Here is a 22,685-nt window from a genome sequence, read left to right on the forward strand (position 1 = left end):
AGTTGTATTCCTTCTTAGTTTTGGAGGGAGACGGAGTATGTCAGTCTAGGCCTCCATCTTGGCTGGAAGTCTCAAGCATTTCTTACTTTACAATTTAACATGGGAAAAAAATGGGAAACAATGATTCTGTAATTCTCTATAGAAAGCATGAGTCCTTGCTAAAGCATCCCAAACAGCTATCTCCTGCCCTCTGCTCTCAGCCCAGTAACAGGACATGTGTCACCACTTAGTGTCATGAGTTCAGAGGAAGAAGAGAATCACTGCTTGATCGAGATCTGCATAAATGGACACAACTTTAATAAGCGAGGAGTATAGAGCAGAGAATTCCTGGAGGACAGTCTTTGAAGACAGAGACTTGGGCCCTTTGACTTATGAAATGCATAACATTGGGAAAGAATTCTTTCCTCGTAAAGTTATTCTGAGGAGCTGCTTAGCTACTGTGTGTGAATGTGAAAGTGTGGGATCTGGGATATGTGGAATGTGATTGGTACAACTTTTCATCTTTTCTCCAGGTGACAGAAACAAAGGGAGCGAGGGCAGGACTGTCGGGATGTGCTTTTTATGTTTTGGCAACCATGAGTAGCATAGTCTGGTTTGAGTGATGACTGATAGTAAAACAATGATGACATAAAATTGAGGTGTTTTACGTATTTCATATAAGCTTCTTAAGGAAAACTTTCTAACAAAATCGAGAGTTAAAATAGCTAGCGTAATGGCTGTAAAAAAAATCATTAAAGAAGTTTTATTGTCCAACATAATAAAATACCTTTATTTCTCTAAAATCTATTCCCTGTTCACCTTTCTTCTTTTAAAGGAAGGAAAATTACATTTTTTATAATTACAATAGCATTTTTCATTCCTAGAGTTAGTGAGGTTTAAAAAAAAAACAGCTTTGTGGGGTTTTATTCAGCTATTTTTAAGTTATTTTTCTCACTAACTGCCCTCTCCTCTTACCAACTTCTCTTGAAAAACCCCAGGACAACCTGATTAGTTTATTTTTAACAAAAATAACATGACTTGGAAATTGTGCCTCTGGTGGCTGAGTTAAATCTTGGACATCTGGACTTCACTGCTGTTCATCTTCACCACCTGAAGCCCAAGGTGAGGTTTCATTATGGCCAGAAGGCCCCCTGGGACTCCTCCATGGCTTACATTCCCGTGTCTGAAAGCCAAGATGCTCAGACATCGGCTCCCCAGACCACTATTTTAAGACACCAGGTAGATTGTTCAATTTGATACTTTGTTGTTTTTCAAAGAGCCCAAAAAAGGGGGTCTGCGTGGGTGAAAGTGTGATTTTTGGAATGCTTCAACTTCTGCTTTTCCTTGTTTTTGTTTTTCTCAGTTTACTGCCAGGCATATCACTTTATTTCTCTGGGGGTATGAAGAAGTTGAGGGACAGGCTTTTAAACGTATACAGGAATTACTCACTTCTGCTGTGTGGCAGCCTAGGACTTGCTGAGGTTGAGAGAGCCGCTAAGCAAGAGTTCATCAAAAGCCTAAGGCTGAGAAAAGGGTGAAAAAAGAGTTATTTTTGATTAGAAAATAAAGAAGCTTCATTGATCATGCACATACGAGATACAGTGGAGGGTGGTGGGAAAAGTTCGGTTTTGTAATCAAGCACTTAAAGACTTGAATTCTATCTCCACCAAAGTGTCTTTGAGTGTGTTGCTAAATACCCTATGTTTTATTTTTCCCACATGTAAAATGTGAACAAACAATGGTGATAATAACTGCTAACCTTTATTGTGCACTTACTTTATGCCAGATTTTGTGCTAAGCATGTTGCATATATTATCTCATTTAAGTCCAACAAGTAAGGATTATTGCTCTAATTTTCAGGCACTGAGGCTCAGAATTGAAACAACTGTCTCTCAGGATTGTTAAAAGCAATGCAAACAACTCACTCAACACATGGCTTAGTGCATGGAAGCTAGTCTTTAAAGAATGACTGTTTTTATAAAATATTACCTTGTAGCCCTGGCAGGGCGGTTCAGTTTGTTGGAGCGCCGTCCAATACACCAAAAGGTTGCACATCCCTAGGTTCCTGGTTAAATTCCCATTTGAGGTGTATGGGAGGCAACCAATCATTTTTCTCCCTCTCACATAGATGTTTCTCTCACATCAATGTCTCTCTCTCTCTTTCTCCCTCTCCCTCCCGCTTTCCCTCACTCCCTATGTCTCTCTCTAAAATCAATAAACATATCCTCTGGTAAGGATTAAAATATATATGTATTATTTTACAATAGTTTATATATTTAGAAAACCAGACATTTCAAAAGCATAAATTGTGACCAACAACAAGTTATATCTGTTCCCATGGTTCGAAGTTTTCTGATTAATAAAATGTGAGTAGTTTTGCGGATCCCACACTATACTTTTGTCTAAACAGTTCCTGTTAGATCACCCCTGCTGTAGGAAGTCCTGGCCTCATATTGGAAAATTCTTCCTCCTTGGTTCTTTTCATAATGATAAACAACTATGTTACTGGTTTATGTATTTACTATACTATGCTTTTAATCATTATAATAGAGTGTATTTTTTCGACTTACAAAAAAAGTTGCGGTAAATAGTAGGCCGTATTACGCCAGCAACATCCTCATACAATCTCGTGTTTACCGAGTTTCTTGATTGCAAAATGTTTCTCTTGTGCTTGATTTAATTTCTCATTGTTTTATATAGTAACATGCTGTGTAGGCTACAAAATCACCTAACAACCCATTTCTCAGAAGGAATCCCCATTGTTAAGAAGAGCCTGACTATATCAGCAGCATCAAATTCTGTAGTACATAATTAAATCGGGTTTCCTCTTCCTCGATGTCCACATCTTTCCCCCTCCCCCCATCATCCCACACATTGGCTAAAAGTACCAACGGGGGATCTTTTCACTTTGTTACGAGAGGTGGACAGGAAGAGTCAACTACCCCAGCACAATTAGACAAAAACACCACTAACCCATTCAGTACACTCAGCACTTTGGGTAATTTATTCAGCATGACCTCCCTTCCATACATCCTGGTTACTTTAGACCTTCATCCCCAGGTTTCGTAAAGGAGGTATGGCTACAGCATAAAAGATGTAAAATCAAAGTTCTCTCTATTGACACAATTATCCTGGATATGCTTTGTAATTAGTAATTTATGCCCCATACAGATAATCTTAAAAATCTTGATTATGGCTCTGGCTGGTATGGTTCAGTGGATTGAGTGCCAGACTGTGAACCAAAGGGTCACCAGTTCAATTTCCAGTCAGGGCACATTACTGGGTTGTGGGCCAGGTCCCCAGTTGGGGGCATGCAAGAGACAACCACACATTGATTTTTCTCTCCCTCTTTTTCTCTCCCTTCCCCTCTCTAAAAATAAATAAATAAAATCTTTTAAGACAACAACAACAAAAAACAAACAAACAAAATCTTGATTATGGCAGACAAAAGGCCACATAGTATATGATTCCATTTATATGAAAAATCCAGAATAGTAAATCCCGAAAGGCAAAAAGCAGATTAGTGGTTGTTCAGTAACTGGGGGGAGGAGGTAATAAGGAGCGACAGTTTAATAGATAGGGGTTTTCTTCTGGGGTGATAAAAGTTTTGGAAATAAATAGAGCTGGTTGTTATCCAACAATGTATGTTCTAAAGGTCACTGAATTGTATACTTTAAAATAGTTAACTTATATTATGTGAGTTTCCTCAATAAAAAAAAAAAATTCCTGATTAATTCAGAGACTTCAAGAGACTAAAACCCTATCTGCTATCCAAGGCTTGCAAGTTCAAGCACACCAGAGATCACAGGCCAGCCTCACCTACAAAAACTAAACCTGGATCTTGCTCTGTTAAAGAGATTTTTGATGCTGAAAAAATTAAATTTAAATTAGAAAACTTGCACTGTAATGAAACTAGTATTTGTGGTTTTGTCTACCCATTGCAGAGTACTGCCTACTCACCATGAACCAGCAAGTCAAAGAGTTAGGGAAAGCCCTGGCCAGGTGACTCCGTGGGTTGGAGCATCATCCCATACACCAAAAAGGTTGCAGGTTCGATTCCTGGTCAGGTCACATAGCTAGATTTTGGGTTGTATATGGAAAGCAACCAATTCATGCCCCCTACTCTCAAAAAAAAAAAAAAATCAATAAAAACATATCCTTGGGTAAGGATTAAAAAACAAACAAACAAACAACAAAAAAAAAAACACAGGGAGAAACCAATAAGCTTAAATAGAAAAAATGTCCTATAGTTTATTATATATATAATATTACAGGTTGCAAAACCTTTGAAAACATGATCTTGTTAATTCTCAGAACCACAGATACATTGACAGCAATCTACAGTTATGAAGTTATTCAGGGCCATGACAGGAATGGCCCTGAAACAAACACCAATTCTTTTATATTAAGGTGAACAGGATCATATAAACATATATTTTATCATACCTAGAACTATGTTGATTTGAGGTCTAGGTGTTATGTGCATACATGATATATTTTTAAGTTTCTATGTGTCAAGAGAGAAATTATTCCTGCTCTATGTCATTAGAACATATAGTGATTCCTATGAATTGTACTTTAATTATAAATTAAGTTCATAATTTAATTTATGAATTATTGTACCTTAATGATCAATCTATGAAGTTAGAGATTTTTTTGCAACAAAGAAATTGGTTTCTCTTAACCAGTTAAGCAGCTGTCATTCATGATTTTATCTCAACATTTTTGTAGTAATTTTTGCTTTCAGCAACTATTGGTTTTGATGTATTATACATTTCATAAGCTTATTTGTATTATTACTTAATCTCCCTACTCCCCAAAGTCTCAGCCATTTTCAAGAATGGATGTGGATGGATACATATATGAGTGTAATTTTATACAAATGGAAGCAGTGTTTTCCTGTGCAGTTCTAATTTACCTTCACAGTGACTCCTGGGTTTGACCATTTGGGACAGAACAACATGTTAGGAAAGAGTATATAATGATGCAGCTGATACCTCAATGGCCATCAATCCCTGAAATAGAATTCAGGTTGTTTTTCCTTTATAACACTTCCATATACTTGCTCAAAGCTCATCTATTATCTTTCATTAGGGATTTAGGGGAGGAGGTGAATCTCACACAAATTTATGAGATCCTTCTGAATTCAATCTTTATGGATTGTTTCATACATTTAATAAAGTACTCCATAGAGTTACACAGTATAGATGTATGGCTAAGTAAACATACAAAACAAAGGAAAAGAAAAGAGAAAAATGCTAGAGATCGAGAAAAAAAACTGCAGGACCCCTCGGTGAGGAAAATACTAGAACCTTATTGTAAGCGATTGGACAAATTGAAAAAAAGCCATTATCAGCTTTTTTTTTTTTTTTTTTTTTTTTTAATTTGAGGGTTTGAAGTGAAGTGAAGCTCAATTTTGTCAACAGGAAGATATGGGCTTTGCACCTCTATTTATATAAACGTTTGCTTTTTCCAACTTAGGTTCTACCCAGAAGTTGTCGTTTGACTGGTGCTTCTGACTTTGGTTGACTGGCTTCTAGAAAAAAAAACAAAACCAAAAAACTGTGGCCACCTGTGTCTCCACCACAGAGAAACTCAGCAAGTCACTTTCGCTGATGTTTAATTGGTGAAAATACTAAAAGATACAAGGATTTCAATTTTTTAAAAAGATTTTTTATTTATTTTTAGAGAAAGGGGAAGGGATGGGAAAGAGAAGGAGAGAAACATCAATCCGTTGCCTCTTGCACGTCTACAAAATGGGACACCACAACCCAGGCATGTGCCCTGACTGGGAATCAAACCAGCAACCTTTCAGTTTGTGGGACGATGCCCAACCCACTGGGCCATAGCAGTCAGGGTAAGGATTTCAATTTTTATTGGAATGTTGTAGTTGTAACCAAATCTTCGCCTCCCTGAGTTGACAGAACTCTAAGGACAGTCCTGCCTCTCTTCGGCTGTGCTCCTGATACCCTCCCCTCCTACCCTGCAAGGTTCCAGATTTCTCGGGATTTCCTCACCACAGTTTCTTAATTCCCTTCTTCCATACAGGTTTGTGAATTCCAAGCTTATACCCTCTGATATCAACCTGTCACACTTTCCTATCTTCTTATCCCTCTTGTCTGGTGCCCTTGTAGCTTTTCTGTTTCTTCTAAGATTTCTTCCTTCACTGTATTACAGCTGCTTCAGTACAAAAGGAAGGGGGAAGCTTAGAGGTTACAAGTTGCTTGTACCTCTGACCAGGTGTCAAGTATTTGATTAAACACTTAACTTTCACCACAGCACCCTGAAGCAGAAGAGGACAGATCTTGTGGCTAGCAATATATACTGCTTGATGTCATCAAAAGTAAGGCCCAGAGTGGGGAGACCAGCTGGGGTTTGCACCATCTGCCTGCAAGTCAAAACAATACTCAGAGAAAGTGTGCATGGAACTGTATTTAGAGAGCACAGTGCACACTTGAATTTCTAGAACTTGTTCACTCAAGGAGAAGAACTTTGTTCAATCATAAGTGTGAAATATGGAAAAAGTTTGGCTTAGAACAGGATCAACTCAATTTTGGAAGAAAAAGGTTAATAAACTTTATGGGTAGGCAGGGGCCTGCTATCTCATCAAGGTGCCAGGAAGGCATTTGATCCCCCAAATGGCCTAACTTTTAACCAGATCCTTTAATTCCAACATTAAAGATCCATTGTTTTGATTCAAGTAATTCTTTCTCATTAAAATATAAGTTCCTTGCTTGAGAAGGCTGTCATTTGCATTCACCAGAAAAAGGAGATAATATCAATACCTTAAAGAGTAAAAGGTTTTCAAATCTTTTCGTGTTTCATGGGAGGAACAAGGAAAGAATACTAGAACAGCAGGGACCTGAAATGGGTCAAGAATTAAAAAAAAACAAAACCCAACAACAATGAAAAGGAGGTGAATGGAATTCTGTTGCTGGGGAAGAGAGCACAGAGGGAAAGAACGAGGACCAAATACAGCCCCTTAGAAACTTTGACCTGGGACCGTTCTCGGGGGAAAGCTGTAAGAGAAAATAAGACTTTATAAGGATGAGGAAAGAAAGGCTGGGAAGTGAGTTAGAAATGTTGGTTTACATCTGAAGAAGAGTAGAACAGGTAGAGAATGTAAGAACAATGAGAAATGCCAAACACAAGAATTTGATCATGCAAAAGTGAAGTGAAAATAAAGCATGAAACTTTACCTTGCAAGACAATTACTTCTGAAGGCAGCAGAAAAGAAAAAGATTTTCTGGTGAATTGAGGAAGGGCCGCATTTGGAGGAGAGTGAATGAATTTTGAATGTTGGAGTGAAGAAGGATACAATAGAGAATAATGGAATAGAGAAATTAGAGCAATTACTGGTATTTAGTTTTCAAAGTGGGATAAAAACATGAATTCAGGTGTTCTTTCTAAACATAGAACAGAAAAAAGAGATATTCAGACACGACACTTCTCTTCTGAGAAGGAATTTGGAAAAAAGAAGTTATTTTAAAATGTTTAATTTGCAGTATACAATACTGAGATTGAGGTGCTTTCTAGTTGGGAATGCTACCTCTCGTTCAATATGCAATAGAAGGGTCTTCATGAAGACATTCTGACACGATCCTTGGAAACTCTACGCCTAGGAGATTTCTCAACAGTGGCTACAATATGCATTTATTATACCTGTCTACATACGAGTACATTTACTTCTAGAGGCTGTGGAGCAGAGATTACATACGTTGGGGCTTTTTCTAACATTTTTAAATCAGTTGTGCAAATCCCATTAAACTAAATTGCTTCTTAACAGCAAGACTCCAATCCTCAGGTAGTTTTCTCAGCAATATGAAAGAAATTCACTCCCTACCAAGTGGCATGCTGTCACATGTAACTGGTTGTCTCAAAGTCCCCTAGTTCCTACTCGAGTTGCACTGGCTTTTTAAGAAGGTTATGGAGTTATTCAGATAAAAGGTCCCTATTATATAGTTTGTCATTTATAGTGGGATTTTGTTCTATATTGTGGACCGCTGTCCATTTAATATAGGATATTTCCCCCCTTGTAAAGAAGACATGCTTATTGTGAATTAGACTACATCTCTAGGCTTCAAGAAATAAGAACAATGCATTTCAATCTTGAGAATCATAGAATTAAAAGAAACCTTAGAACTAATGTAAATTAAACCTTCTCATGTTAAAGATGGGGAAATTAAACCAGGGCCTAATGAGGAAACATGACTTACTGAGGCTACCTGGTTACAGCTAGACCCAGAATAAGAACGTGGACTGTAAACACTGTGCTTCTTTTACTGTTTTTATAAACCATTAGGTAAACTTTATGCCTGTCTCTTAAAGTTCAGGTCTGAATGCCCTTCTTAGGCCCCAAATCAGGCTATTCCAGAATTTATTTGCATAATAATTAAGGATTTTGGAAGTGGTGAGAATGAAAGAAGTAGCAACAACTCACAGATACTCAGACCAGTGATATGGTTTGACATTGGTTGTCTAATTAACGTGTGGAGGTGGACTAACCCCAATACTATCATAAATGAGTAAGAAAACAGGACTTACTTCCCAGCCCAACTTGCTGATTAGACAACTTCGTAAAAAATTGAATACGGAATCATGAGTCCACGTTCTATACCTGGGATACTACTCTTTCTTTAGCCTTAGCCGCTGAGCTTAGCAGAAGACAACGTTTTGGAACTTTATATATTGTTAGTAGGATTATATAACTCTGGGCTCTGGAGAATTTTCTAGGGCTACAAAAAATTACCATGATCTTTTTTATAAAGAGGACTTGCCAAGCAAATGTTATGACAATCAGCAAAATAGTTAAAAACAACTATAATTTTATAGAAAAATTGGGAGTTAATCTAGGAAACTCTTAAACGGAAAGTAAATGAAGTTCTAAGGCTAGCCAAGATAGACAGCAACCATTCCTTCCACCTTAAGTTCTAGCTCAGGCAGATTCAATAGTAAATATTACTAACCTTAAGCTTATTTTTCCTTGAAATTGTATGTAGAATGTTTGTATATACGCTATGTGGTCATCATTTATCTACTTTGTCTATGACATTGGGAAGCAATAAAACCATGTGATAATAGAGACTTTGCATTGTGAGTACAGTACTGGAAATGAGATAAATGTTTCAGGCTTGGCGAAAAATCAGGGAGTAGGGGCAAAAGCTAAACATTGGGCTAGCTGACAATGGTTAGACAAGGAGTTCCCTCTTCCTAAAGCATTCTCTTCCCACCCACACTTTTTTTTCTTTTTTCCACTTCCTTGATGATCACAGACCACTGGGTCTCTGCAAATCCACATTTTCACAGGGAGGAAGTCGGAAGTAGTTGGAGCGCCGGAGTCGCCTTGGGGGCAGACCAGCCATCTGCCGGCAAAGCTCATCTAGAAGACAAGCAGAGGGTGTTGGGATGAGAATGCAGGAAGATACCAAGGGCTCAGATTTTAAATATTTTATTTATTTATTTTTAGAGAGGGGAAGGGAGGGAGAAAAAGAGGGAGAGGAACATCGGTGTGAGAAAGGTACATTTACTGGTTGTGTCTTGCATGCCCCCAGCTGGGGACCTGGCCCACAACTCAGGCATGTACCCTGACTAGGAATCGACCCAGCAACCTTTTGGTTCATAGGTTGGCACTCAATTCACTGATCCACACCAGCCAGGGCTCATATTTTAAAGGGAAGAGAAGACTGCAGTGTGGTGGAGTGAAAAGGTTGGAGATCTGAGTTAAAAATCCAGCTCTGCCACTTAATACTTATTTACCACTTACTAGAAATTCTAGTTTCCTAACTTTTCTGAATTTCACTATTCTTTTCTGTAAAATAAGTATTAAAATACCTGCCTCAACAGTTTGATTGTAGTAAAATGAAATAATATATATGCAAAGTACCTAGCGCAGGTGGTCAGTCAATGTTACTTTTCTCTATAGATCTAGCTCACGTTTTTTTCTAGTCATTGACTTATTGAATAGCCAAAAAATGAGGTCCAATCATTCAATATATATTTAAGTGTTTACTATGTGCAAATAGCTACCTTGACTAAGTCCCTGGAGACACTTAAAAGTGCCTAGAGTTCCAAATACTCATCCTTAATCTCAAGGTGCTTCCCTTGCAGGTGTCTTGCACAGAGACATTGGGGACAAGCAGCAAATTTCCTTCTGCGAAGTTAAGTACAGCTCTTACTCAGCAACTCAGTGCAAGGCGGGCTGCTGAGTCAGAAATGGCTTGTCTGTGGTGCTCTCTCCAACCACAGCCACTTTTGGCGGCTGGTGATGGGGAAGGTGAGAAGTATGTTTGTTCCCACAATACATGGTCACACACTTTCAACCCTTTTGTTTTTATAAAGTCTCTCTACCTTCTACCTTGAAAATTTCACAATGAGTAATGTAAAAGGTGCTTCGAAGTAGTGGACTGTTTATAATGTAGCCAGTTTCTAGATGTGTAGTCTATTTCTAATTTAATTATGTGTTTCTTATTTGTTTGTTTGTTCTTTAGAGTTACAAACATGGCTGCAGACAAGTAGAGTCTATTACTTGCAATGGCTGACTTTGCCTTTTTACCTAGGACCCCAGTAAATGATCTTCAAAGCAGCCAGAGCTTCAGAAAGCTCTACCTATGTCCAGGAGAGATTGGGAGTTAGAATCTAATTGGAAAAAGATCTGGGGGTACTTTTTGTAGGATTATGTTTATGTATAAGCATGCTGCTTTACTTAGATTACTTATTTGGGGTAACTTGGTGGAGCAGGGACTGGTGGAAGTTAAGCGGGTAGCCTAAAACTCCTCCAAAGCCATGGGCATTGGATCCATTAGCTTTATTTACCTCTCTCATAGCTGTCCCTTCCTCCACTAAAAACACAGACATGACATAGTCTTACCTTTCATAGCTTCATGTTCTTTACAGACAAGACGGGAACAGATCTCATTGTTGATGATGTACATGCGTCGTAAACTGTCATAGTCCCAATGTCATGGTTAAGAAAGGAGACAGAAAAAAGCACTGAGAGGGAGAAATAGCCTAGGCCTAGGATGCCTCTTCAATTCCTGTATTCCTCACACTTCTTTATCTGAATTTCCTAAGTATTTCAGAAAATAGTATTAATTACTTTCTTAGTAACACTTGGCACATGCCACCTAGAGTCAAGCTGAATACTTTCTCCTTCCCACTATTTTCTACCTTCAGAGTTGGATCTTTAATTTCAGCCCTTTTCTATGAGGTTACATGTTCAACACACCTGTGCTTCCTTCATTACTATCCTTCCTCCAGCCCTTACCTTTGCACCTGGACTTGTTAGTCAGCCTGTTCTCTGTATACCTCAATCTGGTGCCTTGAGGAATAGCCAGGAGGGTTATGTGAAAATCTTTTGCCCTTCCAAAGACTGAAATTCCATAGCAGGTTCTCATTAAATAGTTGCCGACATGAAAACAGTATCATGGAAGATGCTCTCTGGGTATTCTGTGGTCCCTTACCTGGTAAAGCATAACTGATGAACACATTGCTTGACTGGCCGATGCACAGAATAGAGTCTTGTGCAAGCAAATTTCTCATCCCGGCACTCTGAAGGAGCCCAGCACAAAGTAACAGGGAGAGGCATAACACAGGAAAAATACAAACAAAGGATTAAAGGGATGGAGGAGAAGAGACAAAGTGGGAAATATATGCAAAGGAGTCTCTACAGAGGATCATAAATTGGGGCCCCTCCTTCCTGCTCACCAAAGCAGAGTAACAGGAAATTTACTGAACTGAAATTTAGGTGCTTCCCTACCTGTAAGTAAAAATGACTAAAATAATCCCTGAGAGCTCTTCTAGGAAAAAGTCCTTCTAGGGTTATCCAGGTGAAATATCAAACCAAAATGCTGGTAATCCCATTCTGAAGAACGAGAGTTCTAAGATAGGTAACTGTTTATCTGTTACAGTAGTTTTCAAACCTAACTGCACATCAGAATTAGCAGTACATTAGAGAAAGCAATTTTAGCCATGATGTCTATAGTAATATTGAGTCTTTGCAGCCAGTTCCTAATGCCCTAACCTAATAAAGTTCAAAGGACTGTTTTAGGATCATGAAACAGTGGTCCAATCTTATCACTGTGACTTTTAGGACAGGAACTCATATAAAAAGGCAGGGGTGGGGTTAGAGAAGGAAGAATAAAAGATACTAAAAATATTCTTTGAGAAAGAATTGTAAGTAAACTAGATGATGTACCCTCCAAAAAACAAGAAGGTAAGGAATGCTTGGGGAGAAAAAGAAAAACTTAGAAAAAAGACATGTAAAAGACAATCATACCTGTGGCGTTAGTTTTATCATTGGGTGAGGCTAGAAGGAAGAAATTTTATATGGTTATTATTAGTTCTAGAAGTCACTACTTCTGTAACTGTCATGTTACCTCACTTCAGACCCATGTGGGACAAATGAATTAATAACCCTTTAGCAACTTCTAAAAGAAAACCCATTTTTTTAAAAAGATTTTATTTATTTATTTATTTATTTATTTAGAGACAGGGGAAGGGAGGGAGAAAGAGAAGGAGAGAAACATCAGTGTGTGGCTGCCTCTCATGCACCCTCCAACTGGGGACCTGGCCTGCAGCCCAGGCAGGTGCCCTGACTGGGAATTGAACCAGCGACCTTTTGGTTCACAGGCCAGTGCTCAGTCCACTGAGCCACACCAGCCAGGGCATAATGGTTTGTTTTGACTCACACAATTGAAGAGATTTAGAAGTTAGGATGGGAAATATAATTTTGACTTTCTCTCCTAAACAGTTGAAAAATTTATTGTATTGCGAGTATCTTTGTGTTGTTGACAATAAAATTCAGTAGGGGCACAGGCAAAGAGCCATGTGCTCAGAAGAGCTTCATCCTGGAGCTTAAAAGACAAAAGATTTTTGTCCTGCAGAAACTCCTTTTCAAAAAGAAACTCTATTCTCCGTAAATCAGAAACACCATCATGTGTTCTTTGATAAAATTTATTCAGTAAAGAATTGCAAGGGTCATAGCCATAGCCAAACCTAACCCAGGGGAAGGTTAAATATAGGCATAGTTTTTAGAATGAACAAATCAAGGAGCAAGATGAATCTTGAGAGAATAGACTAACTATGAGAGTTACCTGTAAAAATGTGATTGGAAGAATTGCTGATAAGATACTATAGGAAGTGTGCTAGGTGATCTCATCCATCCCATGGTTTAGTTGCAAGTTTATATGCTGAGAACTCTCAGATTTATACTTCTAGCCCAGATCTCTCTTCTAAGCTCCAAACTTATAAACCCAGCTTCCATCTTATAAAAGAAGTCATGGATTTTTCGAGGATCCTTCAATTGCAACATATCCCAAACTGACTTCGTTATTTTTCCCTTCACCAATCCAAATTATTCTTTAGTGAATGGTACTACTATCCACCCAATAGCCACCATTTACTTAATGAAAAACTGAACATTACCTCAACAGTCTCTTCTTTCTTACGGCTCACAGTCAATTCTCACTACCTGTACCATAGTTCAGGCCACCATCTTTTATTGAGACAAGTGCAACGTCATCCTCATTGGTTTTCTAATTCACAAATCTGATTTGAACCTCTCTTTGCATAAACTGCTCTGATTGGTTTTCATTTCCAACCCACGTCTTTGCCCACATTATTTTCTTTACCGAAAAGCTTTGCTCTTCCCCCTTCTATTCACTTGATTCACTTCTAACTGTCTTTTAAGAGCAATTTAGTCAAACTACCCTCTAGAAACATCTTTCCTAACCCCCAACACTGACTATAGTCAAGGAATTTTTTTTTATCTGTTCACTTGTCTATCTTGTCTATTACACTAAAAAAAAAAAAAAAATCTAGTAGAAGAAAATTAGTTTTGTTCACTTTGTGTCCCTGGCACCTAAGTAGCAGGTTTTCAATAAATATTTGTTAAAAATAACCTAGTTTCTATCACCTTTTATCATGTCCTGCTACTTGTTCCTTGTGGTTTTGACCCAAAGCATTAAAAAAACTCGGCTTCCCCAATAGGCCAGGCTCCGTGCTGCTTTCAGAGGTTTGAACAACTATTACCTTTGGTTGAATGCACATCCGCTCCTTGATGGCCTGGCTTGCTCCAGTTCTTCTTTCAAAATTCAGTTTGACCATTGCTTCTTATAGAAAGTTTTTCTTTATCTCCCCATATATTTCTTTGTTTATCTGTCTTGCCTTTACTCACACACTCTTAGAAACTTTGAAAGATCACATGTTGGTGGTTTGTATATCAAATACTTAGCACAGTTCTTGCTTGTTAGGGCATCAAAAAATTTAATTAATTTAAATTGAACTGTTGGAAGGAAGTGCTACATAAACTGTAACCCTGTCTATTTAGGACCTTTTACCAGCTGTACTGCCTTCCATAATGGGCTCTGAGGAAAGCCCATGGGCCCTGGTGGCCCTGGGATCCCAGATCTGAACTCACCCAGGTCATCTGTGGAAGGCACGATATCAGCCAGAACTGAAAAGGTACAAAACAGCAGGTGTGAGGAAGGCTTTAAATTGTCAACGGGGAAAGGCAGAATAAACAAAGGAAGAATGGAGATATTGGGGCAAGGTCAAGGCTATGACTGGGTTTGTGTATTATGTCCAATGAGGGAAATGAAGTAATTGTGAATATTTTTTGAAGAATATTTGTCTTATTGACATTATACTAAGTTTTGGGAGCTTTTATCATTCATGCCTTATTTTAGCTATTAATTCACTTTGTTTCCTCCTTTCGAAGGGCTAGGGGTCCCTCTTTCCTTTTACCCTGCTGTCATTCAGCAATATGCCCACAATCCCACTATGCCTTTCTCAGAGATAAAAATATAGGATTAATTCAAGTACGGAATAAATATTGTGAATATGAATGAGAATCATGCCATTTTTAAAAAAGAACTGTAGTAAAATTTACCTGTTTCATCTGTAGAGGGATCATTTACCAGATCTGCAAGGACAAAACACAGAGAATAAAAAATGCAGGTAGAAAAAGAAAGGGAAGCAGGATAAGCGATGATGACCTGAAAGGAGGCAAGAAAGCTTGAGATGAAACAATGTGAATTGAGGAGGTAAATGTAAGGGACTGTCACAGAAGGAAATGGAGGAGAGAAAAAGATTGGACATATTTATAGCACCAGTGGCATCTAAGATAGACAACAGAGCTCTGCATGAGTTCAGAGTGCCCACCAACTGCTTCTCTAGTCTTCATTATTCTTTGTACAGACATCGTCATCAATCCTTCTATCCCCAGTATGAAAACAAATTAAAAGGGTAGCTTAGACTTATGGCCAAGATGGAAGCATAGATAGACACTCTGTGTTTCCCTTTACAACTAAGAAGGAATGCAACTACCTCAAAACTGGAGACAACCAGAAGTTCCAGAAAATCAAGCAGTATGGAAGTCCAACAAGAATATAAAGAAGAAATACTCATTCAGCTAGGTAGAAGGGGCAGAGCTAGGGTGGAGAGGATGTGGTGTGGTGGTGTTGGTAGTGGTGACAGTGGCTGTGGCTGGCTAGTGGAAAGTGCAGTCACACATTATAAAAGTCAGGAGGGACACCTGGGGACCACTCCCAGCACCAGCCCAGACTGCACAGCTCACAGTTCCAATGCTGGGAAAAATAAAGCCATGTTGCTTCTGACTTTGGAAACCACTGGGAGTTGGGGAGCGGGGTGGAAGAAACTGCTGGTCTCTCGCAGAGTCCATTTGTTTAGAGAGCCCCCAGAGTTCTAGAACATCCACAAACCCACCCACTCTAGAAACCACAAACAGGGCAACAGCTAGAGAGATGCCAGTCCCATACATACAGAGGGAGAAGTGCCTGGAAAAGGAGTGAGTGCTGAGCAAGCAGCATTGTTCCCTCTCAGTTCCTTTCCCCACATACAGTACCACAACATGGTGACACAGGTTGCCCCATACTGACAAATACCTAAGGCTCCACCTCTTACAACATAACAAGTGCAACAGCTCTACCTAAGACACAGAGGTAAACACAGGAGCCTATCAAGTTGAGTAGACTTGAGAAGTGTGGCCCAAAAGAAGGAACAGATCAAGTTTCCAGTGGGAGAACTAAGCGATAAGGGGATGGCCAACCTAACAGACATAGTCAACCTAACAGACACAGACTTCAAATCACTGGTGATAAAGATGCTCACACCCTGACAGATATGCTTGAGTATAGCAAACACAGAAGGGAAGAAGTAAAGCTAAGTGAAACAAAGAAAAATCCACACAAAACCAATGGTGAAGAGAAGAAAATGGGTTGAAATCAATTAGTTGGAACATAAGGAAGAAATAAACAGTCAACCAGTAGAGAATGAGGAAACAAGAATTGAAAAAAAATGAGTAGAGGCTTAGAAACCTCTGGGACAACTTTAAATGTGCCAACATCTGAATCATAGGGGTGCCAGAAGGAGAAGAAAAAGAGCAAGAAATTGAAAACTTGTGTGAAAAAATAATGAAGAAAAACTTCCCAAATTCGGAGGAGGAAATAGATGTACAAGTCCAGGAAGCACAGAGTCCCAAAGAAGCTAGACCCAAAGAGGACCACACCAAGACACATCATAATTAAAATGCCAGAGGTAAAAGATAAAGAGAGAATCTTAAAAGCAGCAGGAGAAAAGCAGAGAATTACCCACAAAGGGGTGCCTATAAGACTCTCAGCCAATTTCTCAAAAGAAACTTTGCAGGCAAGACAGAACTGGCAAGAAGTATTCAAAGTGATGAAAAGTGAGAACCTACAACCAAGATTACTCTATCCAGCAAAGCTATCATTTAGAATGAAAGAGCAGATAAAGTGCTTCCTAGACAAGGTTAAGCTAAAGGAGTTTATCATCACCAAGCCCTTCTTATACGACATGTTATAGGGACTTATTTAAGAAAAAAGAGAAGATCAAAACTATGGACATTAAAATGACAACAGACTCACAAGTATCAATATCAGAACCTAAAGAAAAATAAAAACATAAACTAAGCAAACAACCAGAATAGGAACAGAATCATAGGTGTGGGGATCATTTGGAGGGTTATCTGCTGGGAGGAGGAAGAGGGAGACTGGGGAAATGGTGCAGGGACTAAGAAGCATAATTAGTAGGTACAAAATAGACAGGGGGAAGTTAAGAATAATGTAGGCAAGGGTGAATCCAAAGAACTTACATGCATGACCCATGCACATGAACTAAGGGGGGTGGGATTGCTGAAGTGAAGAGGGTTACTGGACGGAGGGGAACAAAGGGAAAAAAACTGGGACAACTGTAACAGCATAATCAATAACATATACTTTTAAAAAAGGGGTAGCTTACTAGGATCTTCTGTGAATGTTTCTTGAGTCACTTGAGTCACATCTGCTAAATTAAAAAAATTAGAAAACATTTTCTGAGCCTTCTCTTCAGCCCTCCCACTCTTGCACTCCCAGTAAGTGAAATTCTCTAGTGCAGTGGCCAACACAAAGTATCCCACAATTGTTTTTCTTTGTTTGCTTCCCAAACCAAGCCCTTTCCCCTATAACTCAAACAAACGTTGTACTTTCCTACTTCCATGAATATACCCATGCAGTCCCTGGCCTAGAATATCTTTTTTTCCTTTGTCCATGTTATCTAGAGGACTGAATAAACTAAACTACATGCCCATCAGATAATCCTTCACAGGCACCCCTTTCTCAGTTAGACTTTGATTAAGCATTAGGCTTCAGGAATAACTTATATTATTTTCTTGCCCTAACAGATGATAATACATTTGGCTAATCTGAGTTAACTATGTGCCAGGTACTGTTTAAATCCCTGTTTGTTTGTTTGTTTTAAAGATTTTATTTGTGTTTAGAGAGAGGGGAGGGAAGGGAGAAAGAGAGGGAGAAAAACATTGACCGGTTGCTTCTCATATGTCCCCAACTGAGGACCTGGCCCACAACCCAGGCATGTGCCCTGACTGGGAATCCAACTGGATACTTTTTGGTTCCCAGGCCAGTGCTCAATCTACTGAGCCACACCAGCCAGGACTAAATCCCTGTTTTTACAGATGATAAAACTGAGCACCAGAAGAATAAGTAATTTACCCAAGGTCATAGAGCTTATTAATAAGTACAATGGATTGATGACCTTTTGCAATGCTTACTCAAAATTAAAATTTTCTTTACCAAAGACACTGATTTTGGTATTTATAATTTTGATATAATTGGATATCAGTCTGATGATACGCTTACATACAAGAGTCTTCATAAAAGGTGGCGTTGGTAATTTTGTGATGCCCAGTGAGAAGCAAGGTACAGAGAGGGCAGGAGAAATGCCTGTGTTACTGGACAATGCCTTGCAATGAACTGATCTTGGAAAGTAAAGGCAGGAAGAGAAGGAATAAAAAGTGGTCCAGGGCTTAAGGTGGAATCTTTTGGGCTAAACTAAGAAAACTGTATCTAAAACTACAAATAATAGCACTGCCTGGGACAACTTGTTCTGAATTAAAAAAAGCAAAATAACAAAGCAGTGTTAACATCTAAATAGCAAATATCCGATCTATAATGATCCTTCATTGAAGAAAGCTTACAGTCAAAATCTATTTTACCCACTAGAGGTCAGCAAATTCACAGTTTTGTTTGACTTTTTTTAAAAAAAGTTTTTTAACTTAAGTCTAAATGTCAGATTTAAATTAGGTGAGAATAGCATTGTAATAAAGCACGTCAGAGTTATTGATCTTTGTAGTGGGGCAAAACACAAATAAAATAAAACATAATGAAGAAATTGCTCTTGCTAACTGCTTACCTCATCCTTTTTAAAAGAAATTCCAGGCAGAGAAATTATTAGATTTGACAGTAGAGCATTTTTATCTTTAATGCTCAGTATAAACTTTCTTCTTGCAGAACAACTCTTGATAAAAGGAATCCAGGTCTCTTTAAATCCCACAGGATATTTAAAAAACCACTGACCTGAATCATTCCAGAGACTAAGAGGGGAGTGGAGCCTCTCGGGATGTAGCCCAGTCTGGCCCCGGTTCCCTTTCTCTCTAGCCACATTCCAGTCCAGCCACTCACAGAAACAGCAGGGGAGAGAGAGCAAAGGGGTTGAACGTGGGTCCAGCTGTCTCAGGATTTCAGGACAGAGTACTGCTTTTCTGCCTATCTTTCAGCTTCCCCACCTTCCCCATATTCCTCGTGTACCCATCTTTTCCATGAGTTACCACTATATAAATACTTATTTAGAATTTATGTTCTCTGAAAAGGAAACTTAAGGAGACACTGTCATCTTATAATATTTCTGAGAGAAAAACATCATGACATCATAAAATAGGACTGGACCTTACCCAGCTCAGAGAAATGAATTCAGATTTTTGGGTTTTGCTGGCACTGAAATCTGATGGCCAAGGTTCAGAACTTTAGGGATTCAGACTTACTCACTCACAACAAAGAAAAAGTTTCTATTTCTATTTTTTTAATCTTCTGTTACAGAACTCACATGATATAAGAAATTATATCACGCCCCAGTGCATACATAAAACTGAAACAAGTTTAAAGATCATACTTGACTCTTGCAATAAACTTACATGTACTCTATTTTTATTTCAGTCTATTCTAATTCTTTAAAAAAAATACCAGTTATGATGCACTAATTTGATTTTATGACCCATTAATGGGTTACATACTACTGTGCTCAGAAGAATCGGGAAAAGTAAAAGATAAATTGTAATTATGTTGAATGTCTGGGCAGAGTGGAGATGTTGATTGGAGTTCCCTTGATTAAGTGAAGGAAGTGGTCTTTTGGAAGCAAGAACTTGTGGTTTCTGTACAGTTGTGCCACAATTTTACTGCAGTTTTAAGATTACTTCTCATCCTGTCTTTGCATTTTAGTTTCTCCATTGTTACATGGGTAGGCAAATGCTTTCTGTTAGGACTAGTGGGCACGTTTTTGAGTGAGATTAGAGATGTATAGAGGAGAGTGGAAGCAAGAGGTGGGCACAGAGGAGGTCTTGGGAAATGTATTTCAGTAGATTAAAAAAAAGATAAGAAGGTTTTATGAATAGGATAATAGGACTGAGAAAACTAGTGAATTCGATCTTCTTGTCCACACCTTGGCAAGTATCTCTGTTGTATTACTGACCATTCATTTACACTACCCTGGTAAGCCCAGATCCAAGGGTTCACCTACCTTCTTGACCACTGACCCCTAGAGGTGTCCAATCTGTACCAAAGGAAGGAGAAAAGGGATGTGAGTGACTTCTGCTCTATACCCCAAAAAGCTTTTATGAGATAAGCCAGAAGATGATGGGGAAATTGTTGTACTTTATCTTTTTGTATTTTATTTTTATATGGTTCAATACAAAATTACTCAGATAATTAGCACTGCACACAAACGTGGAAAAGCTCAAGAAAGACAACAAATCCCTGAGAACAAACCCCTGCTCTGTTATGCCCTGATTCAGCGTGTTTTCGTGCCCTCATTCCCAACCAGAAGGATGGGGCCCTGTTCTACAGAGAGGGCCAGCAGGTTTTCCAACGTGGCCTGTCCTTCTATTCCCATAGCCATCCCACTAGCTACACTACTGGACAAAGCAAAAAAGATTACTTGCTCACAGTCTCTGTCTGGCAGAATAAGAAAAACAAATGGAGTTGAATTATATTTAAATCCAAGGTTCATTTTCTGTGACTAATTTTCTAACTAGCTTCATGAAATCTGTGAAGGTCATTTTTCTTTTGTGTAGAGATTTGGCACATATTTTTGGTGTGCATGTGGACATACATGTGTGTATGCTGGTGTTAGTGTTTGTTACATGTTACTGTTTTTTTACAGGATTTAAATTTGGTCTATTATCAGATGGTCTCTATATGTTCATGCATGCTTTTGTGTTATTAACTTCTTTTTTCTTTGATATTTGTTTATTTGGGTATTTATGTATATGACCCTGTTGGTTGATATGTATTTGTTTGTATCTTCATTTCACCTTACTATTGTAATTCTCAGGATACCCTTTCCCAAACCTGAGGTCATTTCTTTCCATATTTCTGCCTTTTTTTCTTTAACACAAAATCTATTCCTTTCTTTCACAGCAATTCTAGAACTCAAGAGCAAGCATCTCTCTCCCAATTCCCCTCAACCTCTTTCTAGTCCACTCTGTAACACACATCTCCAGACACATGTATAGCTGAGGAGTTAGCATTTTAGGGAGAAAAGAAAAAAGGCAGGGACTCACCTGAGGGAATGATGAGTGCGGTGAGAAACAGCAGCACCTTGGGTCCCAAGAGCAGCATATCTATGGGGGTGGTGGGGAGAGTAGAGATTGTGATGCTCAGGGACACATTAGCATTTTAGTTCTAGGGAAGGATCTCTGTGGCCCCTGTCTCTCTGTCTTCCTGGTCCCCCATATGATTCAAACCATTTCTCTCTTATCTTTCACCCAACATTTATTTCTCAATTTAAATCCTATTCTTTGATCTCTTATTATTCTCTCTCTCATTATTCTTTTCTACCAAGTCAGAAGAAATTTTTTATTCTAAATGGTCCAAGTTCACCCCTACCCTGTGGTCTCTTTCGCAACTGGGGTCTGATCTTCTCTTTTGAGATCTGTCACTTGTATAAATCATCTGCCCATCATGGCATCTTGTTTCATTTGAATTTCACGAATAATTGGGTCACCTGCTCAAATTTAAGTTCAATGACATTCCCCATTGCTCCCCCCTCCAGCCCTTCAGTGCATACACACATACACACGCATATGGGCACACACAAATACACACGCTCTCTGTTTATTCAGGGTTTTATACAATTGAACAACTCACTGTCTATGGTCCTCTGCTCTTTCCACCGAGTCCTTTGGCTGCTGACTGTGTCTCTCTCCTTCTCACGCTATTCCTGCTTTGGCTGGAGAATAAGATGAACAGGGCCACTCCCTGGGAAGGACTTCAAATTTGGCCTCCTGAAACAATGAGATGAGGGAGAGCGAGAGAGAGAGAGAGAGAGAGAGAGAGAGAGAGAGAGAGAGAGAGAGAGAGAGAGCAAGCGCCAGCCTAGAGGAGTGCAATGAGGCTGAAATGAGAAGGGGGATGGAACTTTGCAGTCACTCACACCCTCATTCCAAAGGTTATGACCACATTGGTGAGAGATACTGCTGCTCCTTAGAAGGGTTGGCCCAAGCTCGGGCATGCCTTTCTTCCATGAGCCTATTTTCCCTCTCCCAATCTGGCCCCACCACCTCCTGCCCCCCTTCTCCAGGGTTTCTTCTTACCTAATTGCTTCTATCTCATCCTAGGAATGTTTTACTGTACATCACGAGAATCTGTTCTATCCCTATCTTCTATGTTTGGATCATTTTTGCATCCTTCTTCTTTACTTTGTTCTTTTTGGACATTTCTCTATTCAACACCAACAAATTTCTTTGTACCCCTGTATTTATATTCTTTCTTTGCCTCTTTCTTGACCCACACATTCAGACTCTTGTTTTTTTTTCCCCCCTAGAAATCCCATTTATTCCCACATCCAAGAAAAAACAGACACTGCATGAGTGTTGTCCAAGAGGAGGGCCGGCTGTCTTAGGGTTGGAAAAAGTTGAGGAACACAGTACCTTCTATATCATTTTGGAATGCGAGAGGAGGTGCCAGCTGTATTCTGTCTTTTGGCTTTAAGTTTATGCTAAAAATGTTGGTTTCTGGAATCTTAAGGACAAAATGCCATTGGAAGCCCAAAGAAAACTGAGAGCCAAGTTTATGTTTATTTTGCTTGACTTACTTTCCACCAATACTTTTTCTCATATCATG

At 39.0% G+C, this 22,685-nt stretch overlaps 1 protein-coding gene across 3 annotated transcripts; it reads right to left on the minus strand.

Moving 5' to 3' along the window:
- Nucleotides 1-8,787: 8,787 nt before the first annotated feature.
- On the minus strand, nucleotides 8,788-21,932 carry MFAP5 (microfibril associated protein 5). Of its 3 annotated transcripts, none has more exons than XM_090272823.1 (10): nucleotides 21,711-21,931; nucleotides 21,125-21,184; nucleotides 20,083-20,115; nucleotides 17,254-17,298; nucleotides 14,867-14,899; nucleotides 14,396-14,431; nucleotides 12,254-12,283; nucleotides 11,439-11,526; nucleotides 10,847-10,920; nucleotides 8,788-9,358 (listed from the first exon to the last, which is right to left on the minus strand). In XM_090272823.1, the coding sequence occupies exons 2-10, from the start codon at nucleotides 21,180-21,182 to the stop codon at nucleotides 9,246-9,248; spliced, it is 510 nt and encodes a 169-aa protein (XP_090128949.1). In that variant the 5' UTR covers nucleotides 21,183-21,184; nucleotides 21,711-21,931; the 3' UTR covers nucleotides 8,788-9,245. The 3 variants fall into 3 exon arrangements, with proteins under 3 accessions (XP_090128949.1, XP_090128950.1, XP_090128951.1); XM_090272824.1 differs by having other exon boundaries at nucleotides 17,254-17,295; nucleotides 21,711-21,930; XM_090272825.1 differs by lacking the exon at nucleotides 14,396-14,431 and having other exon boundaries at nucleotides 21,711-21,932.
- Nucleotides 21,933-22,685: the final 753 nt, after the last annotated feature.

Source organism: Furipterus horrens, unplaced genomic scaffold (assembly GCF_987537825.1).
Source record: "Furipterus horrens unplaced genomic scaffold, mFurHor1.1.pri manual_scaffold_4, whole genome shotgun sequence".
Taxonomy (NCBI): Eukaryota; Metazoa; Chordata; class Mammalia; order Chiroptera; family Furipteridae; genus Furipterus; species Furipterus horrens.

Coding starts and splice junctions, on each gene's coding strand:
- MFAP5 (XM_090272823.1), bottom strand. CDS start 21,182: ATGCTGCTCTTGGGACCCAAGGTGCTGCTGTTTCTCACCGCACTCATC. Junction 20,116..21,124: donor CGCACTCATCATTCCCTCAG/GTGAGTCCCTGC, acceptor CCTTTGGTACAG/ATTGGACACCTCTAGGGGTC. Junction 9,359..10,846: donor AGAACATGAAGCTATGAAAG/GTAAGACTATGT, acceptor CTTGTCTTCTAG/ATGAGCTTTGCCGGCAGATG.